At 43.3% G+C, this 22,135-nt stretch overlaps 1 protein-coding gene across 4 annotated transcripts in view; it reads left to right on the forward strand.

Annotated features, from left to right (window-relative positions):
• pak4 (p21 protein (Cdc42/Rac)-activated kinase 4) overlaps nucleotides 1–20,104 on the forward strand; it is a 51,697-nt gene extending 31,593 nt beyond the window's left edge. For all 4 annotated transcript variants that reach the window (XM_085429352.1, XM_085429355.1, XM_085429354.1 and 1 more), the window contains 5 exons: nucleotides 102–235; nucleotides 1,737–1,863; nucleotides 10,855–10,980; nucleotides 11,067–11,201; nucleotides 12,389–20,104. In XM_085429352.1, coding sequence (XP_085285478.1) covers nucleotides 102–235; nucleotides 1,737–1,863; nucleotides 10,855–10,980; nucleotides 11,067–11,201; nucleotides 12,389–12,544 — 678 coding nt within the window. In that variant the 3' untranslated portion in view covers nucleotides 12,545–20,104. The remainder of the gene's footprint in view (nucleotides 1–101; nucleotides 236–1,736; nucleotides 1,864–10,854; nucleotides 10,981–11,066; nucleotides 11,202–12,388) is intronic.
• The last annotated feature ends 2,031 nt before the right edge of the window (nucleotides 20,105–22,135 follow it).

Raw genomic sequence — 22,135 nt, forward strand, 5'->3', positions numbered from 1 at the left:
CTTGGATTTTAAACACTGGACTCCCTTCATGAGTGACGAGGCAGGGCTTCAGTGCGATCAAAGTAATGTGATGATCCTTCCTCTCTGTGTGGTAACTGCAGGTGGTGATCATGCGGGACTATCACCATGAGAACGTGGTGGAGATGTATAACAGCTACCTGGTGGGGGATGAGCTCTGGGTCGTCATGGAGTTCATGGAGGGAGGAGCGCTCACGGACATCGTGACACACACAAGGTGAGAGAGAAACTTTATACATCAGTCATTTATGCAGCACCTCGCAGTATTAAATGGCTATAATAATAACAATAATAAGAGTAAAAATCCACCTGTCCATTTTTCTAATCACTGAGCCATTTCAGGGTTTACTGAGTTCTCCCAGCTGCAATAGTGATATTAATTACCAATATATACACACACTAAACCTTAATTTATGCATATGCAGTGAATAAACATAGAGCCTATCTAAGTATCTGACACTGATGCAAGCATGTGTGCACATGTTGATCTCCATGTTTGCTGTATGACCAGTAGCGAGGCCGTTCAAGGCTTTATGAGTGATTTAATAAAGTCTCAAAATGAATACAAACTTTAGCTGTAAGGCGGTGAAGTAAAGCAAGAAAAAAGGTGATGTCAGCTAGTTTCTGTTAGCTTAGCTCCAGTGTTCAAGCTAATGAGGACTGAATGCTGGAATTTAAGGAGGAGAAAATTAGTTCCAATTTTTTTTTACTGTATAGATTTGTTTTTTTTGCAATGTTTGCTAGTTGAAAGAAACCAAAATACTTTAGGCACTGTACCCATTATATTCCTTTTTCATATGCTTTAAGCCATTTACGTCTGCCCCTTATTAAGCTGTTTGTTCACCAGATATGATTTCCGCCATAAGGGGGCGCTGTCTCCTATCTATTCAGCACAGAAACGTACTGCATTGCATCTATGTCATTTTACATTGTTTTCCACGCAACAGGAGTGAGAGTGTTTGGCAGACTGAATCATCTAAGTCTAAAACGCATAGGGGCTTTTTTTTCTATAAATGTCATGAAGTAAATTTGGATTGGTGTGATGGGAATATTTTGTCATGTCACGTAAATAATTTCTGTCCCTCTGAAAACATTTAGGTAATACATCATGATGGATGTGCTAGTTTCACCACCCTCATCTTGCTGTTTTTATATACATAAATGCTTAACGGTAAAAGACCGATAACCTGCATGAGCTAATGAAACAGTTCTAGGTCTTATTTACCAAAGTCACTGAAATCTTGCCCAGGCAGGTGGTTATTTTAGGCCTGGAGACTTGCAGTACACTGATAGAAATGATGACGATGAAGAGGAAGCCAATTTGCTCGTTAGTTTACAGAAGTAGGAACATTCAAATTTATTAACATATGACCAGAGAATAGTGAATAGGGTTTAAGCCCCGCTTGTGAAAATGCTAACAAACTGTGCTGATTGTTGTAGGTCAGAAAATGTGATGTTGTTTAAGTAAACAATGATTTGTTTGCTAATTTTGTCAATTTTCTTAAATTTAATCAGATAATTTAATTTCATGTTATTTGGAACTGACTGTGTTTTAGCTTTAATATCTTAAGTTTGTACTAAAAGAGGTCTTGAAGTCTTAAATTGCATTTGTGTTTACATGTAGACACCCTGTGTGATGCGTATTATTGTAGCTCAAGAACTTTTCACTCCTGACTGTGAACTGAATCACAAAAACTGGTGTCTCTATTCGTCTGCAGGATGAATGAGGAGCAGATCGCCACAGTGTGTCTGTCCGTCCTGAAGGCGTTGTCTGTCCTTCACACACAGGGTGTGATCCATAGAGACATAAAGAGCGACTCCATCCTCCTCACTCATGACGGACGGGTATGTACTACACTTCTGTAAGAATCAGTTTAAGTTCCTGTTTTCAAATCAAATCAAATCACTTTTTATTGTCACATCACATGTGCAGGCACACTGGCACAGCACATGCGAGTGAAATTCTTGTGTGCGAGCCCCACAAGCAACAGAGATGTGCAAACACAACAACACAAACGAGCAAAATACAAGAATGGCCAACCTGAAACTAATAAATATATGTACAATATATAATAGTGTATGCATTTCTGGATGTGTATACTAAATATTTTCCTACGTGTGTGTGTGTGTGTGTGTGTGTGTGTGTGTGTGTGTGTGTGTGTGTACACATTTTTACAAATTAAATAGTAAAAAAATAAAATAATAATAATAATAATAAAATATATAAAATATACAGAGTTGAATATGTGCAAAACAAGTGGCATTTATATACAGTGTGGAGTGCATAATGTTGAAGTTCCAGTAGTGAAGCTGAGGTGTCTATGACGTGTTCAGCAGTCTGATGGCCTGATGGAAAAAGCTGTCTCTCAGTCTGCTGGTACGGGACCGGATGCTGCAGAACCTCCTTCCTGATGGAAGCAGTCTGAACAGTTTATGGCTGGGGTGACTGGAGTCCTTGATGATCCTCCCCGCTTTCCTCAAGCACCGCTTCCTGTAGATGTCTTGGAGGGAGGGAAGCTCACCTCCAATTATCCGTTCAGAGCACCGCACTACTCTCTGGAGAGCTTTGCAGTTGTAGGCGGTGCTGTTGCCATACCAGGTGGTGATGCATCCAGTGAGGATGCTCTCAATGGCACAGCGATAGAAGGTCCTGAGGATGCGGGGGCTCATGCCGAATCTTTTCAGTCTCCTGAGAAAGAAGAGGCGCTGCTGCGCCTTCTTCACTGTTTTGTTTGTGTGTACTGACCACGTAAGATCCTCAGCCAGGTGTACGCCAAGGAACCGGAAGCTGCTCACTCTCTCCACAGCAGCGCCGTTGATGGTGATGGGGGTGTGTACTTCTCTGCACCTCCGGAAGTCCACTATCAACTCCTTTGTCTTTGCGACGTTGAGGGTGAGATGGTTGTCTTGACACCAGTGGGTCAGGGCGCTGACCTCCTCCCTGTAAGCCGTCTCATCACCGTTGGTGATAAGACCCACCACTGTAGTGTCGTCCGCAAACTTCACAATGATGTTGGAGCTGTTAGTGGCTGTGCAGTCGTAGGTGTAGAGTGAGTACAGGAGAGGGCTCAGTACACACCCCTGTGGAGCACCAGTGTTCAGTGTGATGGGGGATGAGGTGATGCTGCCCAGTCTGACCACCTGGCGTCTGTCAGACAGGAAGCTAAGGATCCAGCTGCAGAGGGAGCTGCTCAGTCCTAGATCCTGCAGTTTCCTGTCCAGCTTCGAGGGAACGATGGTATTGAATGCTGAGCTGTAATCTACAAACAGCATCCTCACATACGTGTCTCTCTTCTCCAGGTGTGACAGGGCAGTGTGTAGTGTCAGGGCTATGGCATCATCAGTGGACCTGTTGTGGCAGTATGCAAACTGTAGAGGGTCCAGTGAGTCGGGTAGTGCAGAGCAGATGAAGTCCCTGACCAGCTTCTCGAAGCATTTGCTTACGATGGGGGTCAGGGCTACAGGTCGCCAGTCGTTCAATGAGGAGATGGTGGAGGATTTGGGTACAGGGACGATGGTGGCCATTTTGAAGCAGGCTGGGACTACAGACAGAGAGAGGGAAAGGTTGAAGATGTGCGTGAACACTCCAGCCAGCTGAGCCGCGCATGACCTGAGGACGCGGCCGGGAATCCCGTCCGGACCAGTAGCTTTGCGTGCGTTCACCTTCCTGAAGCACTTCCGCACATCCTCCTCAGACACAGTGTGCGCACTGACGTCATCCGCGGTGCGCACACTGTCCGGTCTCATGGTGTTCGCTGTGTCGAATCTAGCGTAGAATACGTTTAGATCCTCACACAGAGAGGCCGTGGTCTGCGGTGTGCTGGTTTTCCCTCTAAAGTCTGTGATCGTGTTTAGTCCCTGCCACATACTCCGAGGGTTGTCAAACTGTTGTTCCACCCTGTCCCTGTACTCACGTTTGGCTGCTTTGATCGTCTTCCGGAGTTGGTAATGTGCGTGTTTGTAGTCCGATGTGTTCGCGGAGGCAAAGGCGGTGTTCCGTGCCGCCAGTGCCGCGCGAACATCTCCGTTAATCCAGGGTTTTTGATTTGGGAAGGATTTGACTGTTCTGGATGGGACGACATCTTCCACGCATTTCCTGATAAATCCACAGACTGAGTCTGTGTATTCATCAATGTCTCTGGCGGCCACGTGAAACATTTCCCAGTCCGCGTGATCAAAACAGTCCCGCAGCGCAGACTCCGATTGGTCCGTCCAACAGTGCACCGCCCTCCGGGTTGGAGCTTCCTGTTTCAGCTTCTGCCTGTAGGCGGGCAGGAGCAGGATGGAGCAGTGATCTGATTGGCCGAATGGGGCGCGGGGGAGGGCTTTGTACGCATCCCGGAAAGAGGTGTAACAGTGGTCGAGTTGCCGGTTTCCACGTGTGTTGAAAAGGATGTGTTGATGGAGTTTTGGTGAGACTTTCTTCAGGTTTCCCTTATTAAAGTCTCCGGCTGTGATAAACGCTGCCTCTGGGTGTGCGGTTTCCTCGCTGCTGATCGCGCTGTACAGTTCCCTGAGTGCACGGTCAGTGTCGGCTTGTGGGGGAATGTAAACAGCCGTAATAATCACTGCTGTAAATTCCCTCGGTAGCCAGAATGGCCGGCACTTAATCATCAGGTACTCCAGGTCCGGTGAGCAGAAGGATTTGACTGGGTGCACGTTCGCATAATCACACCAGCTGTTGTTGATCATGAAACACACACCACCGCCTCTGCTTTTCCCAGTAAGATCCTGTGACCTGTCCGCGCGGTGCACAGAGAACCCCGGCAGTTGTATTGCGGAGTCCGGTAATACAACTGCCGGGGTTCTCTGTGCACCGCGCGGACAGGTCACAGGATCTTACTGGGAAAAGCAGCGTAACACTCAATAAAACTTCTCCGGAAGGAACAAGCGTTCAGATGTTGTCAACATTTTCCACAGAATTAATTTGTATTTCTCTGCCATTGCTCTGGCATGTGCATCTGTAAATGCAAAAAGACAAAGTCATAGTACTGCATACGCTTTGTGACAATAAATATCAGCGATAATCAGCTGACTTTCATGTCAGTTCCTCTCATGAAAAGAACTTTACGATGATAACCTCGCCCAGCTCTGCAGCCTCAGTGAGCTCCGCACATCAGCGTGTGAACTGGTTCTCCAAATGCTCTGGTTTCTGGTTAGAGCGACCCTCAGCTCACAGTGGATTTCCAGAGCAGAACAAAAACTGTCTTCTGAAGGAATGTGGGATTTGAGTCACTGAATAAGAGAGCAGCTAAATGCCACTTGGTCATCCTGCCGGTGGGGTCGCGATTGGCAATTGTTAGCTGGTTTGCAGGGACTCACCTTTCAAAATAATTTTGAGGAAATTAAAACCTAAACAACGAAGAACTGCTTTAAATTATGTACGAATGTCTGACATGTTTTTTCCATAGAACCGAACAGTTTTTTTTAAATGTTGGAGCAACACAAGAGAAACCCCAGCCAGCTGATCGGTCAAAGTTTCACAGGAAGGTGAATCATATAGTTCTGTTTTTAAAACAACGGCCTCACACTTGTGGTTTTATGTCAGACCACAACGTAGTTGCTGAGAAAGCACTTTTTTAGCAAAAGACTGTAACAGACCTTTTATCACCGAGCGTCTTCTATTAGTCATACGAAGAAGAGCACAAATATCATAAATCGCAATGTTGTGCATGTCTAAATATAGACTTGCACATGACCGTTGAAGTATCACCAAAGGAGATTCGTTTCCCCTCAGACCCTCGTATGCCTCGGCGGTGCTTGCAGAGGGCAGGAGAGCCCATCGATAGACAGAACTCGCTGATCTCCTGAGCGTTACTGGGGCTGGGACGGCTTGAATTAAAACTTGTCCTCCACTCGATTATGTGGGTCACAGTGACAGAGCCTTCTATGACAGGGGTGTTGTTTCTCTGGTCCTATGATCACTGAGCTCTCCACCCCCACCCTCAGTTCCCTTACTGGAGTTTGCACAGTGTTTTTTTTTAAATTTTTTATAATGTGGTGCACTTTCAGTTTAGCAAGTGTAACCCAGGTTTTTTTTTTTTACTATTCAGAAAAGAGCTCACAGCTGCTGAATGTGCTTGTGTAAATGTGTCTGGTCAGTATGGGGCTGTGCATAATGGGCAACTTGTGGGCTGCAGTTTTTTGGGGGGAGTTTTTTTGTTTACTCATTTGCATGTTGAGTGTCGGATTAATCTGTCACAGGAAACCATTTTAAACTAAATAAAACACGTTAAGCGTGAGACTGTCAATTGATGAGGTAGAGCTTTGTGGCTGGCTCACCTCTCCATAGGTCTCTTTAAGGATTAAGACTTTTAGGACTTTGGGCTTATGCTTGACGTTGAGGTGAAGGCGTTTGGTACTTACTCATGATGGTTAAACTTCATGATTAAGAGATGTGAAAAAGCCTTGATGTCAAAGCTAGCCAAATAAACATGCCCGCGTATGTACTGCACACGGAGTGGAGCAGGCAGCAGTCACTCAAACGGAGAAAAAGTGTTTTGGTAAAATATAAGAAAACATTCATCCAAATACTGTCAAACTTGTCACTGCCTTTAATCCAGCCTGCACCAGTATACCTGCCACGTTGAAAGTGTACTAGATATAGAGAAAGGGCAGAACAGTCAGATGTAGAGACATTCAGAGTAGAGATGAGCCTGAAATGTCAAATACGAGGAGTTTTCAAACACTTCAAACAAGGGAAGAGAAGAAATTTCAACCCAGGCCTGTGTTCATATCCATGTAAAACACTTTTATGTAATAATTTCATTCCCTTTAACAAAAAGGCTGTCTCTCCTTTCTTTTTATTCTTAGTTTTAATTTAAAAATTATTAATTATTAGCTAGTTATACAGTGAGCACAGTTGAAGTATGACTCTTTTCTATTTAAATGTGAGGGTGGGGGTTTCCCAGTAAACCATTACTTAAGCAGAATGCACTAACCACTAATATTAATAGCATTATCAGAGTTGTTTTCTGCTGTAGCGCATCACGCTGTCTGCTGTGAGAAAGGACTATGGCATGCGCCCGTAGTGGTGCAGCTTTATCCCTTCTAGTTAAATTTAGTCTCTTGAGGTGCACAAACTCTGCAGGATGCACTGCAGCCACTGACAAAACCAAGCCCACTTCTTGCATGAGTTAAAATAAAATGGCAGCTAGAAAAAGGAACCAGATGCCTCTTAACCACTACTGCATCTGAGACAGATGCCCAATCGCTTCCTGCCTGGTGACAAGCAAGTTTCTACTTTCTACAGAAAATGAAACCACAGTTAAACCAATAAAAAAAGGAACTCATCCTCTGGTGTGTCATAGTGCGCACACACACACACACACACACACACACACACACACACACACACACACACACACACACACACACACACACAAACGAACTGTGCCTCTAAAACTGAAGAACTCTGCAGGTCTTGCTGACTTAATGTTTTAATATCACTGCTGCCAGAATTTTCTCACATAGGATAAGTTGATGTAACCGTGACGCTGAATGCGTTCACTGTGTGTGTTGTAGCTCTCTCATCACATCATGAAATCAAAATTCTGCAGAAATCCACACACATTTCTTCATAGAAGACGAGGCTCTATATTGTGTACGATGAAATGCCCAAAAATCAGTTCCTCATTAGAAAAGTTTTGTGCTGTTCCTGTAGAGAAGCGGCTGCCGTGTATTTCTGGCGTCGTTACACCTGCAGTTTCTCCTGGCATTGTGATCATCGTCGTTTGGTGGTTTTGTTTGTAATTCTGTTCACATCTCAGTTAATAGCTCATCAGCACAGAACAACCATTTGCCTTATTATACAGTAAATTATTAAACTGGAGCTCAGCAGTTTGCCACCTTTCCTTTTTTTCATAACCTCATAATCATCTTTGATCTGGATTCACACCCCTTTAGTCAGAAAGTGCAGATTCAGATCACGGATGCTAGGCTGTCTGTAACAGCTGTTAAAGCTGCAATCAAGACCACACGTTTCACTGTAACTCTTCAGCCCTGCAGGGCCGAGTTGGCCCACCACTTCTTAATTCACGTTTAATAATTAGAATAAATTCCAATGAGAGGAAGCCTGCTTATACAGTGTAGTGCGTATACATTATACACAGACGGAGGTCTTTGCTGAGCCTCTTCTGAGAGCACACTTGCTGTGCAAGTCACACATTTGATGCTTCTGCATAAACCACTTTGCGCTTGATCACATCTGATGAATGCTTGTGGGTTGATGTCTTTATGAGCTGTGGTTTCGCCATCCCCTCGGCCTCCAGATCTATGCATGACCAAGCGTTTGTCTGCAGTGACACCAAAGCGCTTTGTCTACTCTGTCGTGAGACAGATAAAGCACCTGCCAGCTCTGTTTAATCTTCCTGTGAGACTCTGTGTCCACAGTTTGCTGCAGTAGAATATAATGAGTAAACGAGCGTTAACATGGCAGAAATGTTTCTATTGTAATGTCTCCAGTAGTGTTTTGGTAGCTCTAATGACCTTCAGATTGTTTCATTTATTTATTGTATGTTGTGTTGGCTACTTTTTCAAACACTGCAGATTCTACAAACACAAAGTGTTAGCTTATTATTATTATTATTATTATTATTATTTAAATTTCATCTTTGAAGGGAAAAGGGCTCTAAGGGAGGGATTATATTTGCTTACTGACACAGATGGACACCACAGATGAGTCATTCCTGTTCTCCTTTTTTCCAAGTAGACTTGGAGTCCATCTGTAGGGTTTGTGTTGGTTCGCTGTAGTTCTGTTGGAGAAGTCCTCATGGTCCCAAAATACTGGTGGGCACGCAGATGTTTGCTTGCAGCCTTGTGCTCAATGTCTGATGAGGAAATTTACATCACTTGAATGCAAAACTTTTAACACCCACACAAATCATCATCACCATCTGACAAATCTTATTAGTCTAAATACGGAATGCTGTTGAAACTCAACTATATAAAATACTCACCCATACAGCACTAAAACTGAAAGCACAACTTCCGTACATGTCTAAAGACTGCAAATGTATGAAGGGTGGCAGGTCCTCTAAATGATTTTCTACGAATATTTTTCTTTACCAGTGTAATAATAAACAGTATAAACCCCCCACAACCTTCTTAGAAGAAACAAGTTTAAGCGTATAACCAAAAATAAATAAATTCTCACCGTTTTATTGCCTGTAAACCAGCCTCATAGTTAAAAACATGGCTCAGGTTAACATGAGTCTAAAGTGGCATGTCTAAGGAGTACACTTCCCAGAATAAATTGTTTCCCCGTTGTAAGCAGAGGATGTCTTGCTCCATCCTAGCGATTAGCTATGCAGTCATTTTATTTCCAGTATCTGTATTAGTAGTTAAAGTTTCAGTAAATTAAAAAAATCAAGTCAGAGTGTCATCTGTTAGCACCCTGAATGAACCTAAACGGGTTACAATAAAACATGAAGCACTGACGTGCATGCAGGCTCTGGGGGAAGTAGCGGTCTGCTTATTTGAAAACCGTAGTTTGAAGTTCTCTGGGTGGTCTCGTTCTCTCACGGAGCGCTTCCTGTTGGCAGCTGTGGTGTTTTGGTGCTGGGCTGGGTTTTACTTGCTGCTTGTGGTTTGGCCTGGCAGGGGAAGCAGAATCAGCCAAGCAAGAAGCGTTTCTCGGCAGAGGGGCGAGAGTGTTCGTTGCGTCTGAATGCACCTGCGTGCTGAGCGCTGCATTTGTGTGATGGTTTCATCCTCCTACGGTAAGGTCAGGCAGTGGGTTTTTGTTCTGGGTTGTGCTGTATCGTCTGCTGGAGCTCAGTGACCATCGTGTTCATGTTTGTGTATGGTGGTGTTCACACATGTGCAGTGTGAACCACTTCTCCTAACAGGCCGTTTCATTTCTCTTTGTGAGTAATCTGAACCCAGCAGCCAGCACTGTGGCAGACACTCAGCACAAGGCTCAGTGTCTGAGTGTGCAGCCATGCAAAAACGTTCTCAGAAAGAGGTGTGGATGGCAGCGATGCCTGACTGACATGAGGTCATGTGTGGTTCATCAGATAAACTGTGTGAATATTTATTTTTATGCGGCTGAAACAGTAAACCGATAACCATTCTGGCTCTGTTACCAGGAGTCTATTATCTAGTATCCAAGTGGTGTTTTACACAGAATCAGATTGTATATGTGTGCATCATGCAGGCAGGAAAGTACACCCACACTTATCTAAACAAATGAATGAATAATTGCACACACACACTTGGGGAACTTCAGATCAGCTGAGCTTAAAGTCACTTTCAAATTCAGTCCACTAACTCCACCATCTTAATCTGAAGGTAGCTGCAGTCTTAGCCTTTGGCGTCTATCTGACCCATAACTGAACCGTAAAAGATGTTTGTAACTTCCAGGTATGAAAGGTGCCCAGCTGGGATCACCTTGACTCTATAGAGGTTTTGGGGAAAACATGCCTCAGCTCTCTGTCTCTGTAAACTCTTATTTGTTAGTTTTTATTGAACTGAGTGAACATGAGGGATGAACCAGGGCATCATCATTGGCTCAGTATCATCCCTTCTTTGGTCAGATTGTGTGAAGAACATCAGACTTCATTCATCTTTTATATACAGCTTACACTCTGACTGTAGGGTGAGTGAATGATATCAAGTCACTAGGTGGGGAAACATGACACAGGAAGTGCTGGAACCAGCTGTTTAGCAACAACAGAGCGTTCAAGATAAGAGCTATGGGGACTGCCCACAAATGAGACTCAAAATGAGCACGAGCTGCTCGCTCAAGTAAAGTCTGTTTGAGAAAAGCTGTTTGATGTTAACAATAATGTTCCTGTTTCTTCTTGTCTTCTTCTCCTCCTTCCTTTCCATCTGCAGGTGAAGCTGTCCGACTTTGGTTTCTGTGCACAGGTGTCTAAGGAAGTTCAGAGAAGGAAGTCTCTGGTTGGAACTCCATACTGGATGGCACCAGAGCTCATATCCAGATTACCTTACGGACCAGAGGTAACACTCTGGCTGTGTTGTCTGTCAGGATAAACCTGTATTTTTGTCTCCACCCCTCACTGGTGGTCTCTCCTCTCTGTGTCCAGGTGGATATCTGGTCTCTGGGTATCATGGTCATAGAGATGGTGGATGGGGAGCCACCGTACTTCAATGAGCCGCCACTCAAAGCCATGAAAATGATTCGAGACAACCTGCCACCCAAACTGAAGAATCTGCACAAGGTAGAGCAACAGAAGAAAGGGCAATAAGCTGAAAACACCAGAAATAAACCAGACAGATCAGCTTTTAATAAAACCAGCCTTTGTATGAAACACAGTTGAGTTGGCAGAATTTAGTGTTGCAGTTTCACCTTAGTGACAGAAACACAATCAAAAGCACAGAAATTTTAGTTTTATATGAAAGCAGAACTTCTGCTTCCACAAGAGGAAGAATGGAGTGGTGGTGTTTATGGCCACTGCTAACACAGGTGTGATTATAATTTGTCCTTATTTTAATGTTGCATGAGTGAAATGACATGCAAGGTGAAAGGAGTGTTCAGTAATCTGCAACTTTGATTTCTACTTTGTGTCATCAAGCAACAATGACAGAAGTTATCTGTGGCCTGGCTCAGGTCCTGGTGCTGATGCCACCTGAACTAAAGAGTCCCCAAAAGTTGCTTCTGTTCGTCTGGATGTAGCGTTTTCAGTGGGAGAAACGTTTCATCACTCATCCAAGTGACTTCTTCAGTCAGTCCAAGTTACTTGGATGAGTGATGAAACGTTTCTCCCACTGAAAACACGACTCACCAGATGAACAGAAGCAACTTCTGGAGATTTACCTACCTGGATGATTGAGAATGCATCAAAACGAGCTAAAGAGTATCACATCCATCAGGGCAGTACGCTTTCAGATTAAAAGCAGTGTTCAAAGGGAGCTAAGACTCTCATTTCCTTCTCGATATTTTTAATTCTGGGCACTCCCAGAGTAACTCTACATGATTCACAATTCAAAATAATACTACTTTTATTTATTCTGGATCCCTCGGTGCACACGGTCTGAAAAAAGCTGCTTCTGTGCAGCTTCCATGTGCCTGAGATGACCGTATCAGGCATGTCTGCTCTCAGGGACATAAAAACAGTTTGAGACTGTTTTTGAACTAAAATATTTGAGTCTTTGGCTTGTAACAGTGTTTTTCCTGCCTTTGGGGCTTGTAACTTCATCAGCATCTAAACACAATCGGTAAACATTAAAGTACAAGCTTCAACTTTTATTCATGTTTTAACAAAACAAGTAAACTGTGAGTAACTAACCAATGTGGTTAAATGAAGCATCTGATTGGTTGTTAGATTAACAGCTGGATGTTTTGGCATCAAGCAATTAAAATCTTAACTCTAGCATCAGTAACACCTGGATGTCTCTTTTCTCCCAGGTCTCCCCTCTGCTCAAAAGCTTCCTGGACCGGATGTTAGTGCGAGACCCGGCTCAGAGGGCCACCGCCAGCGAGCTTCTCAAGCACCCGTTCCTGTCGAAGGGGGGGCCGCCGTCCTGCATCGTGCCTTTGATGCGGCAGAACAGGATGAAGTGAGATAATACGCGCCACTAAGACGCCTGGACTCTGGAGATGGTGTTACAGGATACTCCTGCACACACAGGAGTGACCCTCAGAGGTCACAGACAGGAGACGTGAAAACAGGGTGTGCAGGAGTATCCTCTGTGAGTCACTGAACTGCGAGAGTGAATTCCATAAAACAAACAGAGGCAATAAGGTGGAGTGTGTGTGTTTGTGTGTTTCATACATGTGTGTGTGAGCAGCAGAGGAGCCTCCTGTAAACACTTTTACCTGAAGAGCCTCAATTGGAAAGATTAAGAACTGTGGATCTTTTTTTCCTCCTATCTGTGGCCCTTACCTGGATTCGAGGTGTGAAGGTGAGGTTTTGCACACCAGTCTGATGCTTTGAAGGAGCCGAGAGCCCATTGGCTGATTTTTAACATCACTATTGGACAATCTGTAAGCCGATTTTCTTTCTTTCGTTTTTTTTTTTTCCTGCATTCGGAGACTGTCCTCATCACAGCCAGAACTTACTACTGAGAGAGGAAATCTTGTGGCTCCGACTTTATTCTGTAGCCTTAAAAACACTAATTTCCTGTCGTAAACAAGCAAACGTACACTAAGTGAAAAAGTAAACACTGGAGTCGTGGTTTCAGATGAATTTTCTTCTTCTTTTTCTCCTGAAGTACAATGAACATAGAGAGCTATATCACTTGTGATGTTATACTATCTGTTTTGTGATTGTTTTATTGTTGTTGTAAAGTGTTTCCTGGTTTATTTTAGAGTGAGATGTGGTGATTTTTTTTCTTAAGCACTGTTGATGAGAGATAGAAGCTGCACTCCCAGTTTGTTTTTGTTTTGTAGAGAAAGACCACATACAGCACACACAGCCCCTTAAACCTGGGTCTGAGTGTCTGAGTCACCCCCTGGGTTTGGTTGATTTTCACTCGTGTTTTTAGAACAGTAGGGTTTAAACACTCAACGCTCACTCGACAAACTAGAAAACGAGCCTGACTTGCTGCTCGTTGGCCCGTCACTGAGCTGTTTTTATTCTGTGGTCCTTTCATGTCTTTGTCCAAAGTTTCCAGCTGCTGACATTGTTCCTCTGCTCGTTTCGTGTTTGATTGCCACTTTGAGTCCACTCTGAAATAAGATAATACCAGGTCTCTGTCACGCAGAGGCTTTTATTTATAGGACGATGTTAACACTACTCCACCTCACAAACAGAAGTGTCAGCCATGATTAAGAAAAGCAGCTTCGTTGTCGATGAGCTGTGCTGCTCACGCTCCAGCGGAGAGTGTGTCTGTTGGAGATGTAACACTCGTGTGAAAATCTGCTTCCAGCTGCTAATAATGTAGAGATGTTTAAAAACTAAAGGAAGCACGAGACCTGAGGCACAGATCTACCCTTTAAGGGACAGGTTACCAAAATCAGGCTTGTTCATTTTTCCTCTGGACTGTTTTGCTACTTATGCATCTGGATCATTTTGGTGCGAGTCGTGCTGTTTTGGAGATATCAGCCTTTGCTTTAATATAATTCAACTAAATGGTTATTAAAGTGCTGCAGAGCTTGCCATCATTTTACCCGGTTACTCAAACGAACAGTTTGTTTCATGGGGGAACTGTTTTTTTTCCAGTGAATAGAAGCATGTGGCCTGCTATCGTTACAGCTCAGCCGAGAGGGAGGACATTAATGTTGTGGTGCAGCGTCTGTTTATTCAGCTCTTTGGCTGCACAGAGAGAGGAACTGTGCAAATTCAACCAGCACACATGCTTTGGAGTGTTTGCGGCCCTCTAAAAAGCCAACGGGGTTGGGTCAGATGCTGATTGGTTGATAATCTGACACAGCAAGAGAAGAGAACAGCAATAAAGTTCCTCGCAAAGAGGAAGAAATGCAACCAAAAGAAACTGACGAAAGTGGAAAGTTTTCATTCTTTTTAACACTCGGTTTAGCGACAGAGAAGAAAGAGAGAGGGTGTGTATTTTGACTTCTGTCACCTAAAAACAGTCAGCTGCTGGAGCAACAACAGCACAGAGTTTACCATATTTTTTGGCACCACTCCCTGGTAACAGTACAAGTTTCAATATGTAAATGTGGACCTGCAAGCTCTGCTGGTGCACAACCATTAGCCTCTCGACACGGGCCGCTTACGCTTCCTCCTGGAGAATGATACGCTTTCAGATGTGGTTTGGTTGAGAGAAAATAGTTCCTGCATGAAAATTCTTGGTTTTTGTATAAGGGCACTTTTGTTGAGCTTATCGTGCTTTCAGGACTATTTAGTTCCACAATTTTCTAAATCCATGTTCTCCAAACCTGCACAACTCGCACCAAAACAATCTAAATGGGTAAAGAGCTCTGATGGGTAGAAGAAGAATATGGAAATGTGATTTTTTTTTTTTTTCGGCCTGCCCTTCCTCTTTTAATTTTCTTGCAGCTCATAGAAATCATAACCGTTACCAAATGATGACGACTCAAGTCCCAAATTCCTCCTTAGGCGGCTGAAATCGACTGACAGTATCACAGTTTGGTAAAAATAAACTAAAACCTAAATATGAAAAAAAATCGAGATCTCTTTAGTTTCAGTGAAATATCAAAGTAACCCGAGGATTGGGCTGTCTACACAACCACATTACAGCAAACTGAAACATGAAGACCACTCAGGAAACTGATTTTAAATGAAGAATTTTTAAATAAATAAAGATATAAACTAATAAATGAAAACTACTTATAATAGTTCAGTTTGATTTATTTTTGGGGGGGGGGGTATGCTTCTGCCCTGGCAATCCTAAGATCAGTAAACAGAAGTCATTCCATGAAAACTTCCGTTCTTCCCGCCTGACCTGCTCAGAATCAGCTGATTTTTCTTCATGTACAATAACTTTAGTATATTTCATGAAGCCGTGCATAATTTTGCCTTCATGCTGTGAAAGCTTTTTCGTCGCAGACCATCAAGAGTACAAAACTTTGCACTTTTAATGAAGAGCAAGCCTCTGTTAGGGGCTGTAACTCTGAAAGTATGAAGGTAAAATGTTGCACAGCTTCATTCCATAAACTGAAGTTGGTGTAAAAAAAAAAAGCAGTCAGCTGATTCTGAGGGGGTCAGGCTGACATTTTCAGACTTAACTACCCATCTGAGATCTGTGCAGTGTGTGACTGTGAGCAGTCGTTCTTAGAACGATGGAAGGAAAGCTGCTTCTGCTGTGTTCCAGCGCCCTGCAGGGAGACGGAGATAAACAACCTGCAGACGCATTCCTATCTCGGCCTGTTTCCATTCCTTCTTTGTCTTCCAGTTCAGCCTCCACATCCGACCAGAACTCGGTCAGGTGGCTTTTTATAAACTGCCAACCCAGAATACTTCCAATCGATGGACACAGGGAAACATGTAGCACACTTACAGGTGCCTTCTGCTTTTTGGAAACACTCCTGGAGGTGTATGATTGGGTGGCCTTTAGCACATTTACTGTACTTGACATAAATGTATTGTTAACCATGCTGACGCAGCAGCTGTCTAACTGACATATTTGAAGCTTTGTACAAAGAGCAGCAGCACAGAGTAGAAGCACGTCGAAGCAGGAAGTAGGTTTTAGTTCAAGCTCATTGTTTCCTAACATTGTTTATCATTTCTGCAAAGCACAGCTAGCTGCGGTTTGAAGATGGTTAAAATGACACCCTCTTTTCCAGCTGCGCAGGACTGCTGGAGTATTTTGCAAGTCCAAAATAACACAGGGTGCAGTTCATCCTCCATCTGAGAAGAGCTGTTTTAGCTCCACCCCCTGTAACCCAACTAACTTCTGATTAAGAATAATTTTTTAACCAATCATTTCATTCACTATCCAGCTCAGTGTTCGAGGCTGTCCCACTTTAATAGGGTGAGAAACGGGGAACAGATGTGACAGTTTGGATGACTATTTGACTGCTCAGTGAAAAAATAGTTTTAAATTATTCACGCCTTCCCTTTTTTTTAGCGATAGACTGTATATAAAAGATGTCTGACTGTGCATAAACTGGATAATCGGCATCTGACTCTAAAAATGAAATCTTTACAAAAAAGACCTCTATACAGAGTAGCTGCCCCCTTTTGGACATTTAGAAGAACGCAGGTGTAAAGCTTTGTTTTTGACACTGGATTGCTTCTGTGGTTTTTATCAGATGTGACATCAGTGAGCCTTTATTCTGTTTGCCAATAACAACAATAAAAGAAGACAACCTGCTCCTGGTGTCCAGGCGGCAGACCAGTAGAGCCTCCGCACTGATGCTGACGTGTCCAACTCCTTAATGAGGTCCTCTAATCTTTAACAAACCCCAGCTTTAAAAAAAACAAACAAAAACAACAGCTTATACAACCCTGGTGATTTTCCTTTGGTTGGAGGCCAAAACGTGTTTGGAAGCAGCTGCTCGATATTTGAAACTTTGGCCTTGTTTTCAGGGATTTTTCCAGTCTTAAAACGAGCGTTTACGCACGTGAGAACATGTCAGCAGGGTCTGCGTTACCTTCACTGGTAGAAATGTGTGATTTCAGCTTACTTAAGACCATTTCATAAACAAAAACCGTACGCCTGTGTTAATGATACCCTGGTTTTCTTTGGCACAGGCTAAAACCTGGAATTTCTGCAGGTTTAACATCCACTGCCCTGACAGCACAGATGTGGTAGTATATAAGGAAAGCAGAACCGACCCTGCTTTCATGATGCAGGCTGAAGGATTTCTCAGTGAGAGCAGCATCACCCCGCACAGTTTCACGGTTTTTCTTCTGTGGTTACATTGAAGATGCAGACTCCGTTAGGCGGCACCTTAACCTCGGGGAAAAGCTTTCTTTCAGCCGCTTTAACCTCTGATCATATAATAATGTGTTGAATTTTTAGCTTCAGGCGCTCAGCACTGATGTGCCCATGCCTTCCTGCAGTTTTTCATAAAAGTGGAGGCGGAAAAAGAATAATTTCCACCCCATGAAAACGTGCGTTACGATATTTTCCATGCCCGGGTTTCAATCTGCATGTTTTTGTGCCACCACAGGATGAACGTAGGTTAATTGTAAACCTCGTCCCTGCCGCTCTTTTTTTTTTCCTTCCTCTTCAGAAGCATCCGCTCAGTTGAAACGTCTCGCAGGCGTTTTGTACTTTGTCTTCTTGGCAGCTTCCCAGGCTGTAAATTATCATCTGGATGTTCTGTGGTGAAAAGTGGAGCAGGCTGGTAATGAGTCACCGAGCGCAAAAGAGGAATGAAATGCCGGACTGGATGACAATCTTTATTTAGTGATTGAAACACTCTGAACTTCGCTGTTCTCTGTTTTGTGTATCGATCCCAGATCAGCCTCTAAATTCAGCTTTAAACTGCACGTTTTCACACTGATTAACACGAAGACTGGCCTCCTGCTAATGCCGCTGATTCTTGTTGGGTTTTTATTGGCTGTGTTTCTTGCTGAACTTTGTTAATCTGTTATAAGTTGCTGGTTAAAATGACTGGATCATACTGGGGGCACTGGAAAAGCAGAATAAGAGTCCAACTCTTAATTGTTTGTTTTGAAGCCACATCAGCCCCAACATTAAAACCACTTAAACCTCGTCCCTCATCCTGGGCAGCTCTGGTCTGTCTGGGCAGGAGGCTTTTTTTTCAGATAGCCAGTGGAAATAGAACCTTTTATACGATTTAGAGTAGGACTGCATGTCTGGCAGCAGTTCTTTGGGGTCTCTGTGGATCAGGCACCGGGCCGGCTCAGCTTTTAACACATCAGAAGGTCATGGGTTTAAACCCTGGCTGTTTGCTTGCTCTTCCAATGCCTCCTAGGGTTTCTCTGGAAGAACAGTGTAGGCTATCATCTTCCACATAGAGACAGGGGAGGACATCCAGGAGGCTTCCCCAGCAGGAGAGCCTCGTTCACCTGTTCAGCCAAAACCCGTGACCAAGCGTGGATCCGCTGAACCACAAAAGCTGCACACGGTCGTAGCTTCTGCCCTCATTTCTCCTTCTCCTTAACTCCTCCAGTCTGTTTTTCTGTGTAAAATGTCTCACCTGCCTGTCCTCCACGCTTCATCGTGCCTTTCACACACTTTCATCAATGATAAAAAACTGAAAAACAATAGCAGCAGTCAGAATCGCTCTCGTTTCATGGATGAGTCGCTGCTCCACACGTGCACTCATTCCAGCGAGTGCAGGAGGCGACATCAGCATCAAACTGTATTGAAGAAGATTAAATGTAAATATTAATTTAAAAATATTGATTAAATGAATTGATGCAAGAACAAGATTCTCCCAACACTGAGAAACGTGTTTGTTTAACACAACCAAAAGAAATTCTTCAGCTCAACAAGAAGTCTGTGTCCAGCTGTGAGAGACGGCAGCTGTCGGGGAGCGCTGCCAGGAGCAGAACGTGTTCAGGTCACCTGTGAGAGGTTTGAATTTTGTGGCTCACTGACACCTTAACCTAGATTTGCTTTAGTTCGTGCTTTCCGGTTTAATCGGTCACTTCACTGCCCTCAAAACTGCGATACACAGAGAAACTGGCACGCACGAGACCAACGGCTTCAGTCTCGTAATTTTTAACTTTGTTCTGCAAACGTTTCACGTGTTTTTCTTGCAGTAGAAACGTCTGGTTCGTGAGTCGAACAGAAACATGTCCACGATGAAGGTCTAATATGAAACATTGCAAGTAAATTAAATATGTTTTTGGATGTTAGTGCGCAGGAGTCTGTTCATAGCTGTTTTTAAGTTTTTCTTTCTGTTGTGTGTGGAGTTTTTGTTTTGTTTTTTTAATTGTCCCAAACAGCGGCCCTGATCCCGGGTCAGATCGAGTCCCTTTTAGTCTGGTGACAGTTTTTTGTCATGTTGTAAAGACGCTCTGTTTTTTGTATCACCCCCGTTTGATCAGCTGTCCTTTATCAATGTGAATCTTGTTCATCTGGTGTGCCAGATGTTGCTTAAGTAGCCGTAACTACGTGTCCGTGGACCAGATTGTACTGCTGTGTGTGCAGACACGTCGCAATTTCATGCCTTAACATTTACAGCCACTACTTGACAGACAACTAACTGACTCTGACGCTTGGACCGCTGGTGATGGGGGAGAAAGACACTTCCATGATGCTTTATCCTCTTCTCATCTCACATATCTGAGGGTCTTCATCATTTAAACATGCTTAAAATGACAGCTCTCACTGACATTCCTCACAGACATCTGATTGATTGATGGGGCCAGGGAAGAGGTCCGGTCCAAAAGGATTTTTTTTCAGGAAGCAGGGCTGCTAACTTTCAATTTTCCTACAGATCTGTCAGAGGCGTCCTGTGGATCATTTTGTTAACAGGGTTCAGGGTTCAGTGCCTTTCTTTGAGGCATCGTTTTTAAAAGTTTTCCTGCTTCTTGGGAAAACTCCTGCAGGACCTTCCTCTGGTTTCCACAGCGAACGAGTAACTGACTGGAATACAACAAACGGCCTGTTCAGATTTCCACTGACTTGTTGAATATCTGATTTTGTTGATGTGTTGTTTTGTCAGACATGCGAGCGACTACCTGCACCGTTTTTGTAAATGTCACTGGTGTTGTAAAAACATAGATTTTACTCTGCAAATTTTACTTTTTTGCAAATACAGTTTTTGTAAAAGATCCACAGAGTCTGTGTGTTTCTTATTTCCTTTCTTCGTGTGCCTGGTGTGTTTGAAATGTTGGTCGTGCATAAATGTGTTTACATGGTGGAAAACAAACACGACTCAAAGAGCTTGGCCCAGTTACAGATCAGAGGTTATTACAGAGACACGGACCAGAATTCATTTTAAAGATGGCGTCTTCATGCTTTGGTATGTGGCTCAGTGCAGCTTAACCCTTCCTCTATGACAGCAGCTTGCGGCTCTTCTGGCCACGTCTGAGGTCTCGATGACCTAAATAAGCAAACATGACAGTAAAAAAGTTTTTGTTACATTCTCATTTCTAAACATATGTTACCTGAAAACTGAATTTGAAACATTTAAATTAGTGTGTCAAGCTGGCTCCTCATTCTCGTGCCTAACCTCTGTGGTGGCAGTTAAACAATAACAAACGTACGCGTCTGTTCCCGAGTCGTCCTTCACTCCACTTGAGTTTAAGATGCGAAGAGGAGTAGTTCAAAGGCCTGATAGGATCTCATTATCCTAACGCAGCTCTTCACTCTCAGACTCCAGGCTTAATTATAGGTTCATAGTTTGTAAACATATGTTACAAGTGGCCATGGCTGTGCAGAGATGTTTGAAGGGGCGGGTGCTCAAAGTTACAGGGACACATAGAACCAAGCTGAAGAACAACAACCCAGAATCACATCATACTACATCACTGTCTTCAGGTGGGGGACAATGTAAAGCAAACGTAGCCTATGTTTTACCTGATGGGTACAATGTTGCTGCTGATCGTGCTGGAGGGCAGGCCTGTGTTGATCTAGACATGATGTAGACATTAAAAAGTCCACAGGAGAGATGGTAGCTGATTAAACAGGTGTTAGGAGATAATAATGAAATGCAAAGATTGGTGACAGCGCTTGGAACCGTGATCCAGAATTCTTCCCTTATTATTTATTCGTAGTGCGATAATAATAAAGTAATAAGAATTAAAAAATAAAATAAAATCATAAATATAAAAATTTATTTATTGCCAAAATAATGTATTTATGATGTTGATTTGTTTGACTATCCACTCTGTGCAGGCAGAATGCTTATTAAATGTTTAAACTGTAGAGATGTAATAATTCTGCTGCTGTAAAATCAGCATTTTGAGATATTTGGGGCATTGGTTAATCGTAATCATGTGACTGATGCAAGCCAGATCCTTTTATTTAGCAAAAATGTGATTACTAGTTAAATGTTATTGTTGAAGGGCACAGGCAGGAGTCCACATGCACACACAAATTTAAAAAACAAAGTAAAAAAGGGAAAGGGGCTGGTGCCAAAGCCCCCTGCACGTGCCTGCAAGTGACTTTAGCTTGCAACTAAAGGGGAAGTCCACACAAGGAAGATATGCATTAACTGTTTTATTGACACGCGGTGGAAAGGATCAGTGAATCAGTGGTGACGTATATGAGCAGAAAGTCTGAAGTCCATCAGGCAGGAAGCGAGAAAAACCAGGTCAGCTCAGATACAAACACATCTGCTCCGCCCACAATTTAAGCAGTAACTGTAACGGAATACAGTTACTCATATTTTGTATTTTAAATATGTAACACCGGTACATGTATTCCGTTACTCCCCAACACTGTCCATAGCAGTGGTGTCAAACATAAGGTGCAGGGTTCACAATCAGTCCAACTAAGACTTCAATCCAAACAACTTCCTGTGAAAAGGGAGTTCTTCCTCCCTGCTGTCAAGTGTGGGATTTTCTCCTAGTATTTGAAAAGCAGTTTTATTTTCCTGATTTCTGCCTTCAGAGCTGCTGAGTGTGCCACAGTCACAGTCATCGGTTTATAAGCAGGAAGTTGTACATGGATGATATGCAATTAGTGCAGAGATGTTGCCACAGTGAGGCCAAAATCTGACACCTGATAAACTTCTTGTGAGTTTGCTGATGAGCTGATACAGCCACCAGAGGAAACCTTGATAAATAAAATAAAAAAATCACTTGTGCAGCATGCAGGGAGTCAGTGCCGTTTTATTTTTAGTATTTCCGTCAACTCGCCC

The sequence above is a fragment of the Rhamphochromis longiceps genome, linkage group LG14 (genome assembly GCF_057381845.1).
Source record: "Rhamphochromis longiceps isolate RC_006_pf linkage group LG14, R_longiceps_female_GT1.1, whole genome shotgun sequence".
In the NCBI taxonomy this organism is placed as follows: domain Eukaryota; kingdom Metazoa; phylum Chordata; class Actinopteri; order Cichliformes; family Cichlidae; genus Rhamphochromis; species Rhamphochromis longiceps.